Raw genomic sequence first — 21,428 nt, 5'->3', positions numbered from 1 at the left:
CACTGCCCACCCACCACTGATATATAAGGTGGCACAGCAGCTTGCAAAGTAAAAAAAATATATATATTTTTTTAAATTGCAGTTGCCTGGGTGCCAGTGACTGCTGTCAGGTCCACAGAGAGTGTACTGTGCCACTGCCCACCCACCACTGATATATAAGGTGGCACAGCAGCTTGCAAAGTAAAAAAAATATATATATTTTTTTAAATTGCAGTTGCCTGGGTGCCAGTGACTGCTGTCAGGTCCACAGAGAGTGTACTGTGCCACTGCCCACCCACCACTGATATATAAGGTGGCACAGCAGCTTGCAAAGTAAAAAAAATATATATATTTTTTTAAATTGCAGTTGCCTGGGTGCCAGTGACTGCTGTCAGGTCCACAGAGAGTGTACTGTGCCACTGCCCACCCACCACTGATATATAAGGTGGCACAGCAGCTTGCAAAGTAAAATATATATATATATTTTTTTAAATTGCAGTTGCCTGGGTGCCAGTGACTGCTGTCAGGTCCACAGAGAGTGTACTGTGCCACTGCACACCCACCACTGATATATAAGGTGGCACAGCAGCTTGCAAAGTAAAAAAATATATATATATTTTTTAAATTGCAGTTGTCTGGGTGCCAGTGACTGCTGTCAGGTCCACAGAGAGTGTACTGTGCCACTGCCCACCCACCACTGATATATAAGGTGGCACAGCAGCTTGCAAAGTAAAAAAAAATATATATATTTTTTAAATTGCAGTTGCCTGGGTGCCAGTGACTGCTGTCAGGTCCACAGAGAGTGTACTGTGCCACTGCCCACCCACCACTGATATATAAGGTGGCACAGCAGCTTGCAAAGTAAAAAAATATATATATATTTTTTAAATTGCAGTTGTCTGGGTGCCAGTGACTGCTGTCAGGTCCACAGAGAGTGTACTGTGCCACTGCCCACCCACCACTGATATATAAGGTGGCACAGCAGCTTGCAAAGTGTAAAAAAAAATATATATATTTTTTAAATTGCAGTTGCCTGGGTGCCAGTGACTGCTGTCAGGTCCACAGAGAGTGTACTGTGCCACTGCCCACCCACCACTGATATATAAGGTGGCACAGCAGCTTGCACTCATAGTACAACAGTAACAACACATTAAAAAAAAAATGACAGGCAGAGGCAGGCCACCCCGCAAGGGCCGTCGTGGTCGTGGTGCTGTGATTTCCTTAGGCCCTAGAATAATGCCCAGTGTTCAGAGGCCACCACAGACCCTGAACTCAAAAAATTCTGAGGCCATAGTTGACTGGCTTACACAGGACACCCAATCGTCTACAGCTTCCGCTCGGAACCTTAATGCACCATCCTCCTCCAGCTCAGCTTCGGGCACCTCTCAATTTACCACTCGCCAGCCCGCCGGCACCACCACCAACACTAGCACCACAGCCGCTTCACTTGATCCGTCAGAGGAGTTATTTTCACATCAGTTTGAAGAAATAAGTGATGCGCAACTATTAGTGCCAGAGGATGTAGATAACGGGGATATGTCTCAGTCAGGCAGCATTATACACATGGACGTACATTGTGATGATGATGATGTTGTACCTGCTGCTGCTGCCTTTGCTGAGTTGTCAAGTGAAGCGGCTGATGATGACGATGTGTCTGTGGATGTCACCTGGGTGCCTGCTCGAAGAGCAGAAGAAGAGGGGGAAAGTTCAGATGGGGAGACAGAGAGGAGGAGGAGACGAGTTGGAAGCAGGGGGAGGAGGTCATCGCAAGGAGCTAGTGGCGCAGTCAGACAGCATGTAGATTCGGCACCCGGGGTCAGCCAGACAGCACGCCAATCAACGCAAGCTGTTGCCACCACCAGAATGCCGTCCTTGCAAAGCTCAGCAGTGTGGCATTTTTTTTGTGTGTCTGCCTCTGATATCAGCGATGCCATTTGTAACCTGTGCCAAAAGAAACTGAGTCGTGGGAAGTCCAACACCCACCTAGGTACAACTGCTTTGCGAAGGCACATGATCTCACATCACAAACGCCTATGGGATCAACACATGAGTAAAAGCAGCACACAAACTGAAAGCCACCATCCTCCTCCTGGTCCAGCATCTTCAGCCACGTCAACCACTGCTGTCCTCCATGCCCCCTATCAACAACCCGCCCCTCCGCCTCTCACCTTCAGCAGTTCCTGCTCGTCACCTGCCCACAGTCAGGTGTCTGTGAAGGAAATGTTTGAGCGCAAAAAGCCAATCTCGCAGAGTCACCCCCTTGCCCGGCGTCTGACAGCTGGCTTGTCGGAACTCTTAGCCCGCCAGCTTTTACCATACAAGCTGGTGGAGTCTGAGGCCTTCAAAAAATTTGTCGCTATTGGGACACCGCAGTGGAAGGTACCTGGCCGAAATTATTTTTCACAAAAGGCAATCCCCAACCTGTACTCTATTGTGGAAAAGGAAATCATGTCACGTCTGGCACACAGTGTTGGGGCAAGGGTCCATCTGACCACTGATAGCTGGTCTGCAAAGCACGGTCAGGGCAGGTATATAACGTACACTGCGCATTGGGTAAACCTGCTGGCGGCTGCCAAGCATGGAATGCGTGGCTCTGCTGCAGAGGAGTTGGTGACACCGCCACGACTTGCAGGCAGGCCTGCTGCCACCTCCTCTACTCCTCCTACTCCATCCTCTTTGCTAACCTCCTCGGCTGAGTCCTCTTCTGCTGTTGCGTCTTGCTCCACACCAACTGCACCCCCCCAGCTCCCCAGGGGCTATTCCACATGCCGGATACGACAGTGTCACGCTGTCTTGGGGTTGACTTGCCTGAAAGCAGAGAGTCACACCGGACCAGCACTACTGTCCGCCCTGAATGCACAGGTGGATCAGTGGCTGACCCCGCACCAACTGGAGATCGGCAAAGTGGTGTGTGACAACGGGAGCAATTTGTTGGCGGCATTGAATTTGGGCAAGTTGACACATGTGCCGTGCATGGCACATGTGTTGAATCTGATTGTGCAACGTTTTGTGCAGAAGTACCCAGGCTTACAGGACGTCCTCAAGCAGGCCAGGAAGGTGTGTGGCCATTTCAGGCGTTCCTACACGGCCATGGCGCACTTTGCAGATATTCAGCGGCGAAACAACATGCCAGTGAGGCGCTTGATTTGCGACAGCCCGACACGTTGGAATTCAACACTGCTAATGTTCGACCGCCTGCTCCAACAAGAAAAAGCGGTCAACGAGTATTTGTATGACCGGGGTGCTAGGACAGCCTCTGCGGAGCTGGGTATTTTTTTGCCACGCTACTGGACGCTCATGCGCAATGCCTGTAGGCTCATGCGTCCTTTTGAGGAGGTGACAAACCTAGTGAGTCGCACTGAAGGCACCATCAGCGACATCATCCCATATGTTGTTTTCCTGGAGCGTGCCCTGCGAAGAGTGCTGGATCAGGCCGTAGATGAGCGTGAAGAGGAAGAGGAAGAGTTGTGGTCACCATCACCACCACCAGAAACAGCCTTACCATCGATTGCTGGACCTGCGGCAACACTGGAAGAGGAGTGTGAGGAAGAGGAGTCAGAGGAGGAATGTGGCTTTGAGGAGGAGGAACACCAACCACAGCAGGCATCCCAGGGTGCTCGTTGTCACCTATCTGGTACCCGTGGTGTTGTACGTGGCTGGGGGGAAGAACACACCTTCAATGACATCAGTGAGGACGAGGAATTGGACATGAGTAGCTCGGCATCCAACCTTGTGCAAATGGGGTCTTTCATGCTGTCATGCCTGTTGAGAGACCCTCGTATAAAAAGGCTGAAGGAGAACGACCTGTACTGGGTGGCCACGCTACTAGACCCCCGGTATAAGCAGAAAGTCTGTGATATGTTACCCAATTACCGGCAGTCGCAAAGGATGCAGCAGCTACAAAATAAGTTAAAAACTATGCTCTACACAGCGTATAAGGGTGATGTCACAGCACAACGGGAATCCAACAGGGGAAGAGGTGAAAGTAATCCTCCTCCTACCACCACAACCACGCCGGCAAGGACAGGACGCTTTACAGACGTCTTGTTGATGGAGGACATGCGGAGCTTTTTTAGTCCTATGCATCGCCACAGCCCTTCGGGATCCACCCTCAGAGAACGACTCGACCGACAGGTAGCAGACTACCTTGCCTTAACTGCAGATATCGACACTCTGAGGAGCGATGAACCCCTTGACTACTGGGTGTGCAGGCTTGACCTGTGGCCTGAGCTATCCCAGTTTGCCATTGAACTTCTGGCCTGCCCCGCTTCAAGTGTGCTGTCAGAAAGGACCTTCAGCGCAGCAGGAGGTATTGTCACTGAGAAGAGAAGTCGCCTAGGTCAAAAAAGTCTTGATTACCTCACGTTTATTAAGATGAATGAGGCATGGATCCCGAAGGGACTGACAGTGGGGGATGCATTTGACTAAAAAAGGCCTGGTGATGATGACTGAGATGCCTTGGCCTAAAAATGGTCCACACGCTGCTGTATATAATCATTCTCTGCATGCCGGATGACTTACGTGACGTCTCCGCCACCAACTACGGTTCAAGCCGCAATGTTTTAGTGCACTTTCTGCCTTAAAACCTCAATTTTTCAGGCCGCTGCTACAGCAGCGGCTGCAACAATACCTACTTTTTCATGCATGTGTACATGCCTAATTTTTCTGGCCTCTGGTGCTACACTGTGGCTGCAAAAAAACAAAAAACAAAAAAAAAGGCACATACATGTGTCAATTCCCCTTCGTGATCGTTACCTTGTCGTGGTGAAGGGGCTTGCGTATCACAATGAAGCGATCACCTCTAGGATTGTGTTGGCACACCCCAGATGATAAGGTCGTTGCTTCATTGTGTACAGACCAAAAGCGATCCGCAGGATAATTTTTCCTAAAAAAAAACATTCATTTTCTTTCATTCTTTCTGCGGAGCTGGGTATTTTTTGGCCGCGTTACTGAATGCTCATGAACAATGGCTGTAGGCTCATGCGTCCTTTTGCGGAGATGACAACCCTGGTGGTCAGTCGAACCCAAGGCAACATCATCGACCTCATCCCATATGCGTTTTTTCTGGAGCGTGCCCTGCGAAGAGTACTGGATCAGGCTGTAGATGAGCATGAAGAGGAAGAGTTGTGGTCCTCATCACCACCAGAAGCAGCCTTGTCGTTGTCAATTGCTGGACCTGTGGCAACGCAGAGAGAGGAGTCTGAAGAAAAGAAGTCAGAGGAGGAAGGTGGCTTTGAGGAGGTGGAATACCAGCCACAGCAGGCGTCCCAGGGGGCTTGTTCTCACCTTTCGGGGACCCTTGGTGTTGTATGTGGCTGGGTGGAGGAAGAGACCTTCAATGATGTCAGTGAGGACAAGGAACGGGACATGGCTAGCTTGGTATCCAACCTTGTGCAAATTGGGAGTTTGCGGTTGTGCAAATGGACTGACTGACTGTTAAACGGGGAGTTTGGTCTGTCAGAGTTTGGTCTGTCACTGTGAAGCGGGCGACGGGCGTAACCCTTACACTACTTGACCGATAAAACATCATACCTGATCGTATTCACACACTGGATGTTTTAGTGCTGGTTTACACTGCCGCTACCACTAAAGTAGCGTCGCTTCCAGTGCGACTTTGGCGCGACTTAGCGCGACTTTGGCGCGACCTCATCGCGAGGTGACTTTTTATTTGGCCAATCACAATATCATGTTTTGTGACCGTCACCTAATTTCCTTTTCCTGTTTTTTGTTTTACATATTTCCCCATGTGTGCAGTGTTGTCTGTGTCATAGCTCAACTGATAGGCATGTTTGCCTTGGCATATCATATTTCAGCTTGCCAGAAAGAAAAAAAGACAGCTGGAAAGACACTGCATTAGTTTTCTACTAAAAATCATAAGAAAAATGCTGTTTTTTTTGAGTTGTGGACATACTACAGAGCTGAAACTTGACAAGTACACTTTTTAGACCCCCCAGACACTAAATACAAAAAATGACATGCCTGCCTAAAAAAATGCCCGATAAATGCCTGCAAGAGAAAAAGACAGCCGCAGAGAAGCCGTATTCCTGAAAATATAAGAAAAATGCTGTTTTTTAGGGGTTCTGGACATGCTACAGAGCTGAAACTTGACAGGTACACTTTTGTGACCCCCCAGACACTAAATACAAAAAATGACATGCCTGCCTAAAAAAATGCCCGATAAATGCCTGCAAGAGAAAAAGACAGCCGCAGAGAAGCCGTATTCCTGAAAATATAAGAAAAATGCTGTTTTTTAGGGGTTCTGGACATGCTACAGAGCTGAAACTTGACAGGTACACTTTTGTGACCCCCCAGACACTAAATACAAAAAATGACATGCCTGCCTAAAAAAATGCCCGATAAATGCCTGCAAGAGAAAAAGCCAGCCGCAGAGAAGCCGTATTCCTGAAAATATAAGAAAAATGCTGTTTTTTAGGGGTTCTGGACATGCTACAGAGCTGAAACTTGACAGGTACACTTTTGTGACCCCCCAGACACTAAATACAAAAAATGACATGCCTGCCTAAAAAAATGCCCGATAAATGCCTGCAAGAGAAAAAGACAGCCGCAGAGAAGCCGTATTCCTGAAAATATAAGAAAAATGCTGTTTTTTAGGGGTTCTGGACATGCTACAGAGCTGAAACTTGACAGGTACACTTTTTAGACCCCCCAGACACTAAATACAAAAAATTACATGCCTGCCTAAAAAAATGCCCGATAAATGCCTGCAAGAGAAAAAGACAGCCGCAGAGAAGCCGTATTCCTGAAAATATAAGAAAAATGCTGTTTTTTAGGGGTTCTGGACATGCTACAGAGCTGAAACTTGACAGGTACACTTTTGTGACCCCCCAGACACTAAATACAAAAAATGACATGCCTGCCTAAAAAAATGCCCGCTAAATGCCTGCAAGAGAAAAAGCCAGCCGCAGAGAAGCCATATTCCTGAAAATATAAGAAAAATGCTGTTTTTTAGGGGTTCTGGACATGCTACAGAGCTGAAAATTGACAGGTACACTTTTTAGACCCCCCAGACACTAAATACAAAAAATGACATGCCTGCCTAAAAAAATGCCCGATAAATGCCTGCAAGAGAAAAAGCCAGCCGCAGAGAAGCCATATTCCTGAAAATATAAGAAAAATGCTGTTTTTTAGGGGTTCTGGACATGCTACAGAGCTGAAACTTGACAGGTACACTTTTGTGACCCCCCCAGACACTAAATACAAAAAATGACATGCCTGCCTAAAAAAATGCCCGCTAAATGCCTGCAAGAGAAAAAGCCAGCCGCAGAGAAGCCATATTCCTGAAAATATAAGAAAAATGCTGTTTTTTAGGGGTTCTGGACATGCTACAGAGCTGAAACTTGACAGGTACACTTTTGTGACCCCCCAGACACTAAATACAAAAAATGACATGCCTGCCTAAAAAAATGCCCGCTAAATGCCTGCAAGAGAAAAAGCCAGCCGCAGAGAAGCCATATTCCTGAAAATATAAGAAAAATGCTGTTTTTTAGGGGTTCTGGACATGCTACAGAGCTGAAAATTGACAGGTACACTTTTTAGACCCCCCAGACACTAAATACAAAAAATGACATGCCTGCCTAAAAAAATGCCCGCTAAATGCCTGCAAGAGAAAAAGCCAGCCGCAGAGAAGCCATATTCCTGAAAATATAAGAAAAATGCTGTTTTTTAGGGGTTCTGGACATGCTACAGAGCTGAAACTTCACAGGTACACTTTTTAGACCCCCCAGATGCTAAATCCAAAGAAATTTTTTATTTTTATTTTTTTTTAATTTTTCCAATAATTGGCTCTCTATCAAAAAATTATAATTTTTAAGAACTTTTTTTTGCGTGATCCCTCTCCGGCATGCCACAGTCCAGGTGTTAGTCCCCTTGAAACAACTTTTCCATCACTATTGTGGCCAGAAAGAGTCCCTGTGTGTTTTAAAATTCGCCTGCCTATTGAAGTCTATGGCGGTTCGCCCGGTTCGCGAACATTTGCCGATGTTCGCGTTCGCCGTTCGCGAACCGCGAATTTTAGGTTCGCGACATCACTAAACCCAAGGTGAGTAGGTTGGTAGAATCCAATTGCAACCTCAGAACAAGCAAGGAGTTCATAATATGCACCTGTACAAAACTAAAAGCTATGTACACAAATGCTAGAAGTCTAACAAAAAAAATTGAAGAACTAGAGCTGCTTATACAAGAGGAGGATTTTGACTTCATGGGAATCAGAAACTTGTTTTGACAGCTCACATGACTGGCTTGCAACTGTCCATGGGTGCATTGGAAGGACAGTGAAGGTAGAAGAGGGGAAAAGGTGTGCCTGTATGTCAAAAATGATTTTCTAGTGAACATGAGGGACAACATTGCTAATGGAGAAAAGAGGAGGTGGAATCCTTGTGGCTGGAGTTTCAAATGGAAGAAGTAAATGGGAAATTAATAGTAGGTGTATGCTACAGGCCCCACAACCTGAAGGATGAGGAGGAATCTGATCTCCTGTCATAGTTAGGAAGGTGGCGAGGCAGGGCAATGTTATTAAAATGGGGGACTTCATTCTTCCAAATATTGACTGGGCAGATGGAACTGCTCATTTATTTAAGGCTTATCATTTCTTAAATGTCTTGCAGGATATTTTCATGTTTCAATTGCTCAATGCCCCAAATGGAAATAATGCTCTGCTAGATCTAGTAATTACAAATAACACAGATTTGATTAAAGATGTGGAAACAAGGGATAACTTAGGAAACAGCAATCACAAAGTATTAAATATGGTGTAGCTTATTACAATGGCCAATAAATATAAAAGAGCTAAACTTTAGTGAAAAAAGGCATATAAAAGAGAAAAAAATCATCTTTAAAAAATATAAGACCGAAAATTCATCATCGGCATTCCAACACTACAAGAAATTAAATAAGAAATGTAGGAACTTGGGTAGCTAAAATAGACCATGAGAGACACATAGCTGAAAAAAGTAAAACAAAATCCTACATTTTTTTTAAACGTATAAATAGTAAGAATGCGAGGTTAGAGCAACCCATAAAGGATGATCAGGGGAGTTGGTACACATGATAAGTAGAAGACAACTGTATTAAATGCATTCTTCTCCTCATTTTTTACAACGGAAAATAAGGGGTACAATATTCAAGACTATATTGGTAGTAACACAACATGGAATGTACCCATGTGGCTAACAGAAGCCAGTGTCCAGCAAAGACATGGAAATCTTAATGTAAATAAATCACAAGGACCAGATGGCTTACTCCCGAGAGTCCTAAAAGAACATAGCCAGGTTATAGTCAGACCGTTATTCCTAATTTTTAAGGGAAGTTTAGTGACTATATGGTACCAGCTGATTGGTGAAAAGCCAATGTGGTACCAATATTTAAAATCAGCCAAGATATATATACCTGCAAAGTACAGACCAGTAAAGCTATTGGAGGGGATGATAAGGGACTATATCCAAGAATGTGCTTAAAAAACAGTATCAGTAGTAGTATTTTGCATCGATTAATGAAAGATCGTTATTGCCAGACCAATCTGTTAACATTCTATGAGAAAGTGAGAGGTTATCTAGATAGAGGAAGGCTTGTGGACGTTGTGAAACTGGATTTTGCCAAAGCATTTGATACAGTTCCTCATAAATACCTAATTTACAAATTGAGGTCTACTGGCATGGACGATCGTTTATGTACCTGGATAGAAAACAGTTTACAGGGGCACATTCAAAGGATGGTGATAATAGTTGTGAGCGGGGTAGCCCAAGGCTCTGTCCTGGGACCAATTCTGTTTAATTTATTGATAAATGATATAGAGGTTGGTATACATAGTTCAATCTCAGTGTTTGCTGATGAGACAAAGCTAAGCAGGGCAATCACTTAATGGTAGGATATAAAAACTTTACAAGGAAACCTCGATAAAATAAAGGGGTGGGCAACTACATGGAAAATTAGGTTTAATGTTGAAAAATGTAAAGTAATGCACTTCGGGGATAAAATATCTCACCCGAGGGAGAACCTTTGGGGGAATCCAGGATAGGGTCCTAGTAGATCACAGGCTATTGCATGCAATTATAAGCTGCAGCAAGAAAACCTAGCAGACTATTAGCAGGCAATGAAAAGGGTATTTATTCAAGAGATAAGACTATAATTCTACCACTTTACAACTTTCTAGTCTGGCCACATCTCAATTATGGCATCCAATTCTGGTCACCATTCCTCAGGAAGAATGTGCTGGAACTGGAGAGAGTCCAGAAAAGGGTACCAAAGCTAGCAGGCGGATTGAAGGACCTATGAGGAACAAATACAAGCATTCAATTTATTCTCCCTGGAGAAGAGACTCTTAAGATACATGGCCAATCAATGAAGTTGGATGAGAAGCTGTTTAACCCTAAACTGCGCAAGGGGTTCTTTACTGTCAGAGCGATAAGTATGTGGAACTCCCTTTTACAGGTGGTGGTGGTGTTAATAATTTCAGAAAAATCTTAGATGGGCATCATGGTGAGTGCAATATACATGGATATGGGAAAAACTCCTACCTCCACACACACAGACCCCCACACCCATACGGTTGAACCAGATGGACTGGTGTCTTTAACACGTTGGCACCAGCAACACACAAATTTGCGGCCTCTTGGCGGGTGGGTCTTGGCACTGAGCGGCCACATATTTGCGTGAATTGGTGGTATACAGCTGTCTCGAGAGTGCGCACCATGCACGCTTCCAGCACAGTTACCGGCAGCTAGCGGAAAGCTCATGATCGCTGATGGCAATCGGGAGCTTTCCGATTATGTGATAGCCAATCACGGTGATCACATTATCATAAACCCCACCTTCCAGCATCCTAAACCCCTTAAAGGGCTGGGCGGCACTGGCTCAAAAGTACATAACTATGTAGCACATGTTTCAAAACTTACCATCTAATTCTATACTGTCATTGTCCTCATCAACAGCACTGTAAAAATAATTAGAATAAAGGCAGAATTTTAGTTGATTATTGTCACAAACTCCTGTAGAAGTTGGTAATCTTTAACAATGCATTATATAGGACATAGTAATCTGACCTGTATTTGGGCACATCTTCTTTACTTCTTCTCACGATAGAGTCATTCCCAGGGGGTTCCGGTGTTGTGGACATTATGCTATAACTTCGAGTTTTTATTTGGTACTGCAAAAGAGAAAGGGTGGACGTGTAATGCATATGAACCACGAAGAGCTTCTATTTTATATATCATGCATATTTTTAAAACAAAACTACAGCTAAAGCTTTTAATTTTCTTTTGTATATAAGAAGAAAGCAGTAGAGCCTCTGTTAGATTGTCATTGCTCTCTTAGTACGTATTTAGAAATATTTCCCTTCAGGCAAAAAAAAAAACCCACATTTTTTAGTAGAGCGTCGAAAGGTTAGAACTTCTGACTACTTTTGCTGCTGTCTGTGTCTTCCTGTCCCAGTGCCAACCACTTCCCCTATTTTTTGTAAAGCCCTCACAGGGACAAAAAGTAAGGGTAAATTTCCCTAATATGGATCAAAGACAGAAATAAAAAAAACAGACATGAATTTCAACTCTTCCTCCCTCTATCTAAAACCCCAACTCAACTCAACTTACTGTATGATAAAAAAACACATGAGCAAAGTTTAACTTTAGTAAAAAAACAAAACACTGTCAGCGTGAGGAAAGAAAAGCTGATAACCAGCTTGTGTTTACATCCTGTGATCAGCTGTCATTGGCTGACAGCTGATCACATGGTAATGGGCTGCTGTGATTGGCCCTTTACCCTGATCTGTGATCAGCTAAGTCCGAAGGACTTGGCGATCACAGAGCATGCCGCCCGTGCGCCACAGGAGGCACACGGGCAGCATGATCATGGGGGGGGGCTATAGCACGGAAGGAAACTGGTTAAAGGCCCACCCATAACTATATGTGGTAATATCTAAATTGTTAGTATTTAGTAAATCAATTCCATTTTTTACTACGCAGATCTTTTAAAAAATATATTACATTTTTTAGACCCACACATAATAAATTTATAACATATATATTCATAAAGTAACTATAGAACCATTTGTATTATAGCTAAATACATTACAGCTTCTATCCACAGCTCCATAATGGTGGGCAAACACACAGATATATTTGTCCACAACTTCCTCAAATACATGAACTGCCAATACTGACCTTATCCTGTAAATATATATTATATTTCCTGTTATATTTCCAACTTCTCTGTTAAACCCTCCCAACCCCCCCCCCCCCCTACAAAAAAAAAAGGGTATTAATGTACACAAATCAATTTACGTGGTCTGCAGTGCATTTACAACTACAGAACTGAGAAAAAAACACCTAACTCCAAAAAGAAAGTGCAGGCAATTTATAAAAATTAAGAGGGGAGTACCAGGAGGGCCCATATATGGCTAACTATCAGTCCCCATTCACACCCCTAGATCTCTAACCGGTGACCTCACAAAAAAAAACATAAATTAACAGTGAAAAACATAAAATACCCCAAATATTTGTGAAAATATTTGCTGTTGATTAGGAGGGGTGGGGTTTGGGTCAGAGGTAGCTGCCTATAGGAGTTTTGACCTTGTTGAAATACTTGTTTCAGTTCAGTGACGTAAACTATCGAAGCCAAGCAGACTGCACAAAAGCCAGACAGCTCAAAGAGTTGGTGCAGCTTGGATATGACTTTGATTATTAAAAAATAACCAAGGTTATATATACAGCTGTTAAAAGTTTTTGAATTCTTAGGAACTGTCTACAGACGCAGTATGTATGAAAAGGCTCAAAATGATCATATGATCTTCGCAAGCTATGCAACACGGAAGACTAAATTGCAAATAATGCACTAAATCTGATATGAATAAAAATGTATAAAAACAAAAATCTGTATTTTAGAGAAAAATCTACTATGGTTTTTACGGCTAGGATTGTAATCTTATTTTCCTTAAATATGTAATATAAAACATATAAGGAAGGAAATAAACAAAATTGAATAAACTCAAATAAACAGCAAGGTATATTTACCACTCTTAAGATGGCTGCTAGCTTAACATGTTCGTTACCAGAGTCCTTAAAATGGATGCCTTTTTAAAATGGTGGCCAGTTAGGAAGGAGTTTCGTTTGGCATCCGTCAACGTTTTGAGATAAATGATGGAGCAAGATGGAGTATGTATAGATGAGTATATAGATGGATGTGAGTAGCGTGTGTGTTGTAGGTGTAATGAATGTTATCAGTAATGTAGTGTGTCTCTCACATCTGGGTCTCCTTTTTATATTGTATTGAACAAAGGACCATTAAAATTACCATAAGTTAAACCCAAAAGGAGTAACATTATCCCCATTGGTTAGGATATCTTATCCATTAACTGGTGAGGTCATTGGCACGCCTCTAGTATTAACCCAATATTTTGGATATTATAACTAAATGATAATTCCTTTATATTGAAGAATAATCATAAAACAACATATAAACTTGTCCATACTCTCAGTACATACAGTGCCTTGTGAAAGTATTCGGCCCCCTTGAACTTTTCGACTTTTTGACACATTTCAGGCTTCAAACATAAAGATATAAAACTGTAATTTTTTGTGAAGAATCAACAACAAGTGGGACACAGTCATGAAGTGGAACGAAATTTATTGGATATTTCAAACTTTTTTAACAAATAAAAAACTGAAAAATTGGGCGTGCAAAATTATTCAGCCCCCTTAAGTTAATACTTTGTAGCGCCACCTTTTGCTGCGATTACAGCTGTAAGTCGCTTGGGGTATGTCTCTATCAGTTTTGCACATCGAGAGACATTTTTGCCCATTCCTCCTTGCAAAACAGTTCGAGCTCAGTGAGGTTGGATGGAGAGCGTTTGTGAACAGCAGTTTTCAGTTCTTTCCACAGATTCTCAATTGGATTCAGGTCTGGGCTTTGACTTGGCCATTCTAACACCTGGATATGTTTATTTGTGAACCATTCCATTGTAGACTTTGCTTTATGTTTTGGATCATTGTCTTGTTGGAAGACAAATCTCCGTCCCAGTCTCATGTCTTTTTCAGATTCCATCAGGTTTTCTTCCTGAATGGTCCTGTATTTGGCTCCATCCATCTTCCCATCAATTTTAACCATCTTCCCTGTCCCTGCTGAAGAAAAGCAGGCCCAAACCATGATGCTGCCACCACCATGTTTGACAGTGGGGATGGTGTGTTCAGGGTGATGAGCTGTGCTGCTTTTACGCAAAACATAACGTTTTGCTTTGTTGCCTAAAAGTTTGATTTTGGTTTCATCTGACCAGAGCACCTTCTTCCACATGTTTGATGTGTCTCCCAGGTGGTGTGTGGCAAACTTTAAATGACACTTTTTATGGATATCTTTAAGAAATGGCTTTCTTCTTGCCACTCTTCCATAAAGGCCAGATTTGTGCAGTATACGACTGATTGTTGTCCTATGGACAGAGTCTCCCACCTCAGCTGTAGATCTCTGCAGTTAATCCAGAGTGATCATGGGCCTCTTGGCTGCATCTCTGATCAGTCTTCTCCTTGTATGAGCTGAAAGTTTAGAGGGACGGCCAGGACTTCTTAGATGTGCAGTGGTCTGATACTCCTTCCATTTTAATATTATCGCTTGCACAGTGCTCCTTGGGATGTTTAAAGCTTGGGAAATCCAGCTTTAAACTTCTCCATACAGTATCTTGGACCTACCTGGTGTGTTCCTTGTTCTTCATGATGCTCTCTGCGCTTTAAACGGACCTCTGAGACTATCACAGTGCAGGTGCATTTATACGGAGACTTGATTACACACAGGTGGATTCTATTTATCATCATTAGTCATTTAGGTCAACATTGGATCATTCAGAGATCCTCACTGAGCTTCTGGAGAGAGTTTGCTGCACTGAAAGTAAAGGGGCTGAATAATTTTGCACGCCCAATTTTTCAGTTTTTTTATTTGTTGAACAAAGTTTGAAATATCCAATACATTTCGTTCCACTTCATGATTGTGTCCCACTTGTTGTTGATTCTTCACAAAAAAATACAGTTTTATATCTTTATGTTTGAAGCCTGAAATGTGGCAATGTCACGGAACCATGAACCAGACGTACAACAACAGATAAGTGAAAATAAGACAGCTTTATTGAAAAACAAGCTATAAAGCAAAAGTCCAAACGGATGGCGAAACCGATGCAGAGTCTTTGCGAAGCCAGGGGTCAGGAACCAGCAGGGTAGTCAGATGAAGCCAGGATCAGGAACCAACAGGGTAGTCAGACGAAGCCAGGATCAGGAACCAACAGGGTAGTCAGACGAAGCCAGGAACAGGAACCAGAAGTAGCAGCAGTCTTAGTAGCATGTGAACACAGGAGGACCAAGCAGGGAACTGAAGCCACAGACCTCCTATATATATGAGCTAGGCATCCAGCTCCTCCCAGTGGGAAGGAGGAGCCGCAGGGTGGGAGGCTACAAGAAACCCAGAAACCAAGATGGCCGCCAGCACATGTCAAACGAAGGAGAACAGCAAGAAGGTAAGACCATGACAGTACCTCCCCCTCAAGGGCCCCTCCTCCGCGGAGTAAAGAACGGTTTCTGAGGGAAGCGTGCGTGGAAGGCTCGGAGCAAGGCAGGAGCATGGACATCTGCGGAGGGAACCCAGGAACGCTCCTCTGGACCATAACCACGCCAATGAACCAAAAACTGCACCCGACCGCGGACCAGGCGTGAGTCCAGGATATTGCTCACCTCATACTCCTCACGATTGCCCACTCGGACCGGACGAGGCCGAGGAACCGAGGAAGTGAAACGATTACACACCAGAGGCTTCAACAGGGAGACATGAAACACGTTGGAGATCCGCATGCCAGGAGGAAGCGCAAGGGCATAGGCTACCGGGTTTACCCTGCGAAGCACTCGGAAGGGACCAACAAAGCGAGGCGCCAGCTTGGGAGTGGGCACTCGAAGGTTGAGGTTGCGGGTGGACAACCATACACGGTCTCCGGCCTGGTAGGAAGGAGCAGGCGCTCGTCTGCGATCAGCCTGGAGTCTCTGGCGCTGCGCAGAGACCTCAAGGGACTTCTGGATCTGTACCCAAGAAGCACGTAGGACGGAAAGGTGATCCTCCACAGCCGGAATATCCTGGGGAGAGAATACCCCTGGTAACACGGCAGGTTGGAACCCATAGTTGGCCATGAAGGGAGACGTCCCAGAGGAAGAGTTCACCGCCGTGTTCCTGGCAAACTCAGCCCAAGGCAGGAGGTCAACCCAATTGTCTTGGTGATCGGAGACATAGCAACGAAGGAATTGCTCCAAGGCCTGATTGGATCGTTCTGCGGCCCCATTGGACTGAGGGTGGTAGGCCGAGGAGAAGGAGAGATGAATCCCCAACTGGGAGCAAAAGGCGCGCCAGAACCTGGACACAAACTGACTCCCCCGATCCGACACAATCTCCTTGGGCAAACCGTGCAACCAGAAGACCTCCCTGGCAAAAATCGTGGCCAACTCCTGTGCAGAGGGTAACTTCTTGAGAGGAACACAGTGACACATTTTGGAAAACCGATCCACAATCATGAGAATGACCGTATGGCCTCGGGATGCAGGGAGGTCCACAATGAAATCCATCCCCAGGTGTGACCATGGGCGCTCCCCGGTGGCTAAGGGTTGCAGAAGGCCCAACGGAAGGTGCCGAGGGGACTTACTCTGGGCACAAACGGAGCATGCCGCTACATATGCGGCGATGTCGGAACGTAGGGAAGGCCACCAGAACAGACGTGAAACAGCCCAGGACAGCTGATTCTTTCCAGGATGCCCCGCGGTCTTGGAGTTATGGTAGGTTCGCAACAACCGAGTGCGCAACTCCTCAGGCACAAAACATCTGCCGTTGGGTCTCCCAGAGGGAGCACCAGATTGAGCCGCCAAAATCTGCTCACCCAGGGGAGAGGTCAGGCTGGTGCGAATGGCAGCCAGGATCTGATTCGGAGGTATGACCGAAGTCGGAATCGTCTCCTCCCTGGACAGGTCGGAGTACTGCCGTGATAAGGCATCAGCCCTGATGTTCTTGGAACCGGGTAGGTAGGAGACCACGTAATTAAAACGTGACAAGAACAGAGCCCATCTGGCCTGACGTGGTGTCAATCTCTTGGCCTCAGAGAGGTAGGTCAAATTCTTGTGGTCCGTCAGGATGAGGACCGGAACCACCGAACCCTCGAGCAAGTGCCTCCATTCTTTAAGAGCCTGCACGATGGCCAATAACTCCCTGTCACCAATCTGGTAGTTGCACTCCGCGGAAGACAGTTTCCGGGAGTAAAACCCACAAGGAAGCAGAGGACCCTCTGGTGTTCTACGCTGAGACAGAAGGGCGCCTACTCCCGTCTCAGACGCGTCCACCTCGAGGACAAAGGGCAACCCAGGGTTGGGATGCGACAGAATCGGAGCCGACACAAAGGCGGAATTTAGAGCCTCAAAAGCTCGGATGGCCTCGGGCGGCCAGACCTGGGAATTACTGCCCTTCCTGGTCAGATCCGTGAGAGGCTTGGCTAGCATGGAAAAGTCCCTGATGAACTTCCGATAATAATTGGCGAAGCCCAAAAAGCGCTGCAGGGAGCGAAGACCACTGGGCTGGGGCCACTGTAAGACAGCCGAAACCTTCTCAGGATCCATGGAGAACCCCTCAGCGGAAATGATGTAACCTAAGAAGGTTACCTGGGATCGGTGAAATTCGCATTTCTCAAGCTTACCGAACAGCTTGTTCTCTCGTAACCGTTGCAACACTCGTTTGACATCCAGAATGTGGGTCTCCATGGACTCAGAATATACCAAGATGTCATCCAGGTAGACCACCACACACTGCTGCAACAGGTCACGGAAAACATCGTTGATGAATTCCTGAAAGACTGCGGGCGCATTGCACAGCCCAAAGGGCATAACCAAGGATTCATAATGACCGGTCCTGGTGTTAAACGCGGTCTTCCACTCATCGCCCGCCTTGATCCTTACGAGGTTATATGCCGCCCTCAGGTCGAGTTTGGTAAAGACCGTGGCCCCTTTAAGGCGATCGAACAGCTCGGAAATCAAGGGTATCGGGTAAGCGTTCTTGATCGTGATGCGATTGAGACCCCTGTAATCGATGCAAGGCCTCAACTCACCGCCCTTCTTTTTCACAAAGAAAAATCCAGCCCCTGCCGGGGACGAGGATTTGCGAATGTGTCCACGTGAAAGCGCCTCCCTCACGTACTCCTCCATGGCCTCATTCTCCGCTACCGACAGTGGATAGACTTTGCCACGAGGAGGAACGGCACCAGATTGTAACTCGATGGCACAATCGTATGGGCGGTGAGGAGGTAGGGCAACCGCGCGCACCTTATCGAATACATCCCGGTACTCCTCGTATTCAGGGGGCAACAGAGAGTCCGAGGAAGTACACAGCAACTTGACAGGCCCATGGATGCAACTAGTCCCACACTGCGGTGACCACGAGAGGATCTCGGCCGATCTCCAATCGAAAATCGGATTATGCTTCTGGAGCCAGGGGTACCCCAAGACCACCGAGTAGTGTGGAGACGAAATAACCTGGAAGCAGACCGACTCTCTGTGGACGGCACCAATGGCTAACCCCACTGGAAGGGTCTCATGAGTCACGTGTGGCGGCAGAAGGGGTCTGCCGTCTATCGCCTCAAGAGCCAGAGGAGAACCTCGAGCCTGCAGAGGAATGGAATTGGCGGCAGCGAACACACTATCAATGAACAAACCACCAGCACCAGAGTCCACCAACGCCTGGGTCGTCACCGAGCCCCCGACCCAGGAAAGGACAACAGTGATGAGTGGTTTGTCAACACGGGAAACCGGGGACGAGGAGACTCCACCCAAGATCTGCCCCCGACAGGATCTCAGGTGCGAGCGTTTCCCTGGACGGTTCGGACATGCCAACCGAAAATGCCCACCGAGACCACAGTACATGCATCGGCCCTCGCGTCTCCGGAGTACCCTCTCCCCCTCGGACAGGCGAGTAAACCCCAGCTGCATGGGTTCACCCCCAGACAAGTCATCCCCAGGAGGCGTGGGAGGAGAGGGAGGCACGGGTGGGACAACAAAGGTAGGCGCCAATCTGTTAGGAGGCCTCCGCAGACTCTCCTTAAAGGAAGGTCTCTCCCTGAGTCTGGTGTCAATCAAAATCAGAAAAGAAATAAGAGACTCGAGCTCCACTGGTAGGTCCTTAGCTGCAACCTCATCCTTCAAGGCGTCCGAGAGACCATGAGAGAAAGCAGCGACCAGAGCCTCATTATTCCAGCCCACCTCTGCTGCCAGGGTACGAAACTCAATGGCGTATTCAGCTACGGATCGTGAACCCTGTCTGATGGACATAAGGAGCTTCGCAGCAGAGGCAGCACGAGCCGGCACATCGAATACCTTCCGAAGAGAAGCAACAAAACCGGAAAACTCGGCAACCACCGGATTGTTGTTCTCCCATAAAGGGCTGGCCCAGGCCAAGGCCTTGTCCGAGAGCAGCGAGATTAGGAAGCCCACCTTTGATCTCTCAGTAGGAAAGGCATGTGGCAGCAACTCGAAATAAATGCCCACCTGGTTAAGGAAACCTCGGCACTGAGTTGGCTCTCCCTCAAAGCGCTGTGGAAGGGGGGCAGAACCGGACATACCCCGAAACACCGCGGGCGCAACAACAGGTGTCGGGGTAGACTCTGGCGCAACAACCGGAGCGGCAGTAGGAGCGGACCCAGGAGCGACAACCGACCCATCGGCAACGGGAGCGAAATGAACCGTGCGTTCAAGCAGGGTTTGCAACGCCACGGCGAACTGACCCAACAGGTGATCCTGCTGATCAAGTCTGGCAACCAGCGTGGGTAGTGAGGATGGCCCTGTACCGTCAGAATTCGTGGCCTGTGGTACCGTGCGTTCAAGCAGGGTTTGCAACGCCACGGCGAACCGACCCAACAGGTGATCCTGCTGATCAAGTCTGGCAACCAGCGTGGGTAGCGAGGATGGCCCTGTACCGTCAGAATTCATGGCTTGGTCCTAATGTCACGGAACCATGAACCAGACGTACAACAACAGATAAGTGAAAATAAGACAGCTTTATTGAAAAACAAGCTATAAAGCAAAAGTCCAAACGGATGGCGAAACCGATGCAGAGTCTTTGCGAAGCCAGGGGTCAGGAACCAGCAGGGTAGTCAGACGAAGCCAGGATCAGGAACCAACAGGGTAGTCAGACGAAGCCAGGATCAGGAACCAACAGGGTAGTCAGACGAAGCCAGGAACAGGAACCAGAAGTAGCAGCAGTCTTAGTAGCATGTGAACACAGGAGGACCAAGCAGGGAACTGAAGCCACAGACCTCCTATATATATGAGCTAGGCATCCAGCTCCTCCCAGTGGGAAGGAGGAGCCGCAGGGTGGGAGGCTACAAGAAACCCAGAAACCAAGATGGCCGCCAGCACATGTCAAACGAAGGAGAACAGCAAGAAGGTAAGACCATGACAGGCAAAAGGTCAAAAAGTTCAAGGGGGCCGAATACTTTCGCAAGGCACTGTACATAAATATCCATCTAATATCTCCATCACTCATCTTGGCAGGGATTGTATCTGGTAAAGCCATTTATAAAGATAATTATTAATACAATATATATATTTATTGGAAAATACTGAGTTACCCCAAGACTGCATTTAGTAACAGTGCCAAAGGGGGCAGTATTGTATTGTTCATTAGATTCAGTATATAGAAACAATAATACTATTATTATACTGATAACCTTTTGACCTTTGACTAGTGAAGATCCATTCATTATTTGAATTCTGTCATACACTTCAGATTCTTAGGCTAGGATTGTAGGATTTATAGCGGTCATAAAAACTTAAACTAAACTAACATAAACACTTATACCTTAAAATTAAGCAATTAGTTCAACTTAAGTAAGATTATTATGTGCAAGAATATAAAACCAAAATGTGATATAACATTCCTAAATATATATGTATACATATACGTATAATTATTACTCATATTTTCTTACACACGATATAATGTATCTTTAAAACTTATATAGTTTAAATGAACCTAATAGAATACACTGGACTATTGTCCATTGTTAACATACAAATAAGATTACAAGCGAGACTGGCCATCAGTAACTATTGGTGTCTGGCTAAAATGACCCTTATATGATGAGATGTCCATGTACCACTTATTTACGATTTAAAAGAAATACAAAGATATCTGTTGAAAATTTCAAGACTCTCTGTAAGGCATTTTGTAAAAGAACATGAACTTTCCATGAACTCCTAACAAAATGGATGCTGTGCTGTTCAAAATCTCTAAAGCCTACATGGCTTTTAAATATTTCCATTTTTTTTCTTTTATTTAATTACCCCAATAATCCTGACATCCCAATACATTGAGTTAACCACTTGCCGACCGCCGCCCGACTATATACGGCGGCGGTCAGCCCCTCCCAGGCAAAGTGACGTACCGGTACA

At 45.8% G+C, this 21,428-nt stretch overlaps 1 protein-coding gene across 1 annotated transcript in view; it reads right to left on the bottom strand.

Moving 5' to 3' along the window:
* Positions 1–21,428, bottom strand: part of CARD11 (caspase recruitment domain family member 11) — a 249,849-nt gene that overhangs the window by 69,515 nt on the left and 158,906 nt on the right. The window contains exons 12-13 of the mRNA XM_082261196.1: positions 11,037–11,140; positions 10,890–10,927 (exon numbers count right to left, since the gene is read on the bottom strand). Coding sequence (XP_082117322.1) covers positions 10,890–10,927; positions 11,037–11,140 — 142 coding nt within the window. The remainder of the gene's footprint in view (positions 1–10,889; positions 10,928–11,036; positions 11,141–21,428) is intronic.

Source organism: Pelophylax lessonae, assembly GCF_965119305.1.
Source record: "Pelophylax lessonae genome assembly, chromosome: 6".
In the NCBI taxonomy this organism is placed as follows: domain Eukaryota; kingdom Metazoa; phylum Chordata; class Amphibia; order Anura; family Ranidae; genus Pelophylax; species Pelophylax lessonae.
This window is presented reverse-complemented; position numbering and strand designations above follow the sequence as displayed.